General features: G+C 39.4%; 1 protein-coding gene across 1 annotated transcript; it reads left to right on the top strand.

Moving 5' to 3' along the window:
- Window positions 1-1597: 1597 nt before the first annotated feature.
- On the top strand, window positions 1598-2078 carry LOC120427303 (uncharacterized; the record flags this gene model as incomplete). Its single annotated transcript, XM_039592155.1, has 2 exons — window positions 1598-1654; window positions 2004-2078. Coding segments are annotated over 2 exons (132 nt in total), but the record flags the coding sequence as incomplete, so codon positions are not given.
- Between the last annotated feature and the right edge of the window lie 2756 nt (window positions 2079-4834).

Raw genomic sequence — 4834 nt, 5'->3', positions numbered from 1 at the left:
ATTTTGAATAGAAGATCCAATCTTAAGCCAGTTTGCTTTCACTTTGACAAAAAAAAATCTTCATGCTTTATAAATACTAATAAATTTGCATCAGAAATATAATGCATTAGCTCTCTCAATTAATTGATTGTAATACAAATTAACATAACCTAATTCAGAAAGGACCCGACTAGTCAAGGCCCAAATAATACAAATTCTCAATAAATGCCAGTATTTCTCAAATATTGACAATTGACCGAAAAAGTTATGATGAGACGGCATATGAATCTTCACACAATTTTGGCATCTGAGTTTTTCTCTAGAATTCGCAATATTTTTTCGAGATTTGTAATTTTTGCTTGGTGCTTTTCGTTGTAAAGTATTTTCAAATTGCAAAAAAAAAAAACTTCAAATAAAAACCGAAATATTTTACATTGAAATGCCGATAGCTTGAAAATTGTACACTTTATCAAAAAATGTGCAAAGTCATTTTCATTAAAACATTTGATTTTTTGATTTAAAAGGGTTTTTTTAATTTTAGACTGACCATATTTTAGATTTTTTCCGAAAAACTACATTATGTTTTCAAAAAGTCTGGGGGAGGGGAATTCAACTTCAAATAATAAAACAGCAAATGAAAAAAGTTCGATTTTGTTTACCCTGTAACCAATATGAAAAATGCTGTATCAAGTAGGCGAATATCTGCTTTACCCCGAAAAAATGTTTAAAAATATTTTAATTTATTATAAACGACCTTTTTTCCAATCAAATTTATAACTTCAATACCTCAAACCAATGTGGAATTTCCTGAGGATTCGGAATATGTCAAAATTGAGACAAAAAAAAAGCCATTTGTTATAGAAAAATCGTCAAACTATGAGAAAAATTGCGAATGGCCTAGAAATTAATTCCGTAGGCTTGTAGTCCATGAAATTTCCTAACTTTTGACCTAAACGAGTATGGGTATTGAAGGCTGTTCCAAATAGATAGCAAGCTTTGAAAAATATCAATTTTTAACAGTAATTTGCAAAAGCTATGAAAAAGTCAAACCAATCCCGGATGTTTATGGCACATTTTGAAGTGCTTCAACTTAGTCGTAGAGGGCTAATATTTGGCATGAGTGCATCTCATATATAGACAAACATACGCTGAAAGTTTCATCCAAAACGGAGCATCTCGATACAACCTCCGGACCAAACAGAGCAAAATCTACCAAAACTGCCTCTTAATTCTAGTTAACTAACTTTTTGATTTTTACAAAAAATTAAAAATAAACTTCTTCTCGAAGTATTTTGAACACTTTTCTAACACGGACAGTATGATTCCATGTCTTTCCGTACAAATTTAATTTGTACCGTCAGTGGGGGTGACTATGGGTCAAAAAACGAAACACCTCTCGAAATTTCTTAATAACAAAAAAAAAATTAAATGACATCGAACATCTTTCAACGTTTATTTGTTCTTAGATAGTTTACTTACATGTTCCCAAAATATGGTAGATTTTGATGAAAACTACCTTAAATGCCAATAGTTTGAAAAATGACACAATCTCACCAATCAACACAACTCATCTCACACTCACACAACATCATCTCACACTCACTCACAATCTCACACAACTCACACACACTCACTCACACAATCTCACAAATCTCACTCAACTCAACACAACTCACACACTCACACATCTCACAATCTCACTCAATCTCAATCACTCAAACTCCAAACTCACACTCACACTCAACTCTCACTCAACTACACAACCAACTCACATCACACTCATCTCCACTCATCTCACTCACAAAACTCACTCAACCAACAACAATCTCACTCACATCATCACACTCACTCAATCTCAACTCAACTCACACCACTCACTCTCAACTCACATCTCACACTCACACTCAACTCAACTCACTCAACACTCAACTCAACACAACAAACTCAACACACTCACACACACACTCCAACTCACACTCAACTCACTCACTCACACTCACTCACTCACACAACTCAACAATCTCACACTCAACTCCACTCACTCCAACTCCAACACTCACACATCTCACAACACACATCTACACTCAAACTCACTCAACTCACAACTCAATCTCAAACTCACACACTCAACACACTCAACAAACTCACACACACAACAATCTCACACACTCACTCACCACACTCAACTCAACACATCTCACACAACAACTCAACTCACACACTCACACTCAAACTCACACTCACACTCAACACAACTCACTCACATCACCACACTCACAACTCAACTCACACACACTCACAAACACACTCACAACCACTCACACTCACACTCACACTCAACTCACACACACAACTCACTCAACACAACACACAACACACACTCACACACAACTCACTCAATCAACTCACCACTCACTCAACTCATCACTCACTCACACAATCTCACACAACTCACACTCAACTCACAACACAATCTCACTCAACACTCACACTCAACACACTCACACTCAACACACACACTCAACTCAACACACACTCACCAAACTCACACTCACAACACAACTCACAACTCACCACACAACACACTCACTCAAACTCACACAACTCACTCAAACTCACACACATCACTCACACAACACACAACTCACTCAACTCACACACACAACTCACACTCAAACACTCATCACAACTCACAACTCACACTCAACAACTCACACACTCACTCACAACTCAACACAAAACATCTCAACACTCACAACACACAATCTCACTCACTCAACTCAACTCACATCTCAAACTCACCACACACTCAACTCACTCACACATCTCACACACAACTCACACTCACAAACTCACACTCAACACACAACTCACTCAACTCAACACATCTCACTCAAACATCTCACTCAACAACAATCTCAACTCAACACACTCATCTCACAACTCACACAACTCACACTCACTCAATCAATCCAACATCTCACACACACTCAATCACCACTCCACTCAACTCACTCAACTCACTCACCAACTCACACAACTCAACTCAACTCACTCACACAATCTCAACTCACAATCACTCACTCACTCACAACATCAACTCACACACTCACACTCAAACTCACACACTCACAACTCACTCAACTCACACTCACACTCAACTCAACTCACACTCAACTCACACTCACAACTCACTCACAATCTCACTCATCTCAACACTCAAATCACACTCACAACTCACACTCAATCACACTCACTCACTCACACAACTCATCACTCACAACTCAACTCAACTCATCTCAACTCACACAACTCACACTCAACAATCTCAAACTCAATCTCAATCTCACACTCACTCACATCACTCAATCTCACACACAACACCAATCTCAAACAACTCACACTCAACTCATCTCACACACTCACTCACAACTCACACACAACTCAAACTCACACTCACACATCATCTCAACTCACTCAACACTCAACTCACACACTCACTCAACACTCAACTCACACAATCTCACACTCACACTCACTCAACTCACACAACTCAACACATCTCACTCACAACTCAAACTCAACACATCTCAACACACTCAATCTCACACTCACAACATCACAACTCACACACTCACCTCAACAATCTCAACTCACCAACTCACTCAACTCACTCACAACACAACTCTCACTCACTCACTCAACAACTCACAACAACTCACTCAATCTCACACTCAAATCTCAACTCACAACTCACATCTCACTCACAATCTCACACTCACAACACAACTCACATCACACACAATCTCACACTCACTCAAACTCACACTCAATCACACACACACACTCACTCAAACTCACAATCACTCAAACTCACTCACACACAACTCACACTCAACACACTCAACACACAATCTCACACTCACACTCACAACACCACATCTCAACTCACTCCACACACAAACTCACACCACACTCACTCAACACTCAACACAACATCTCACACACAACTCACACAACTCACTCACCATCTCACTCACACAACACACTCATCTCACTCAACACTCACACTCACTCAACACACAACTCAAAATCTCAACTCACACTCACACAATCTCACACAACTCAAACCACAACTCACACACTCTCACCACTCAACACTCACACACTCATCAATCACACACACTCAACTCACACTCAACTCAACACACACTCACACACACTCACACAACTCACACAACATCAACACTCACACTCACACACTCACTCACATCCTCACAATCTCACAATCTCTCACCACTCACACACTCATCACAATCAACAACACTCACACACAAACTCACTCACTCACTCAACTCAACTCACACAACAATCACCACACTCACTCATCTCAACTCACAACAACTCACTCACACTCACTCACAATCTCAACTCACACAAAACAACTCAATCACTCACAATCTCAACACTCACACACTCACACTCAAACTCACTCACACTCAAACATCACTCACTCACTCATCTCAATCTCACAACTCAACACTCTCACTCACACTCAACAAACTCAATCTCACACACACTCACAACTCATCACACTCATCTCACACACAACTCACACTCACACACAAACTCATCACTCAACTCAACACTCAACTCACACTCAACTCACACTCAATCACTCACTCACTCACATCACTCAACATCACTCAATCTCACACTCACATCAACACACAACTCAACTCAACACAATCTCAACTCCTCAACTCACTCACAACACTCACACTCACATCATCACACAACATCTCAAACTCACTCACCACACAATCAACTCACTCAATCTCAACATCACTCACTC

The sequence above is a fragment of the Culex pipiens genome, chromosome 3 (genome assembly GCF_016801865.2).
Source record: "Culex pipiens pallens isolate TS chromosome 3, TS_CPP_V2, whole genome shotgun sequence".
In the NCBI taxonomy this organism is placed as follows: domain Eukaryota; kingdom Metazoa; phylum Arthropoda; class Insecta; order Diptera; family Culicidae; genus Culex; species Culex pipiens.
The sequence above is the reverse complement of the archived record's forward strand: the minus strand, read 5'-3'. Positions and strand labels throughout refer to the sequence as shown.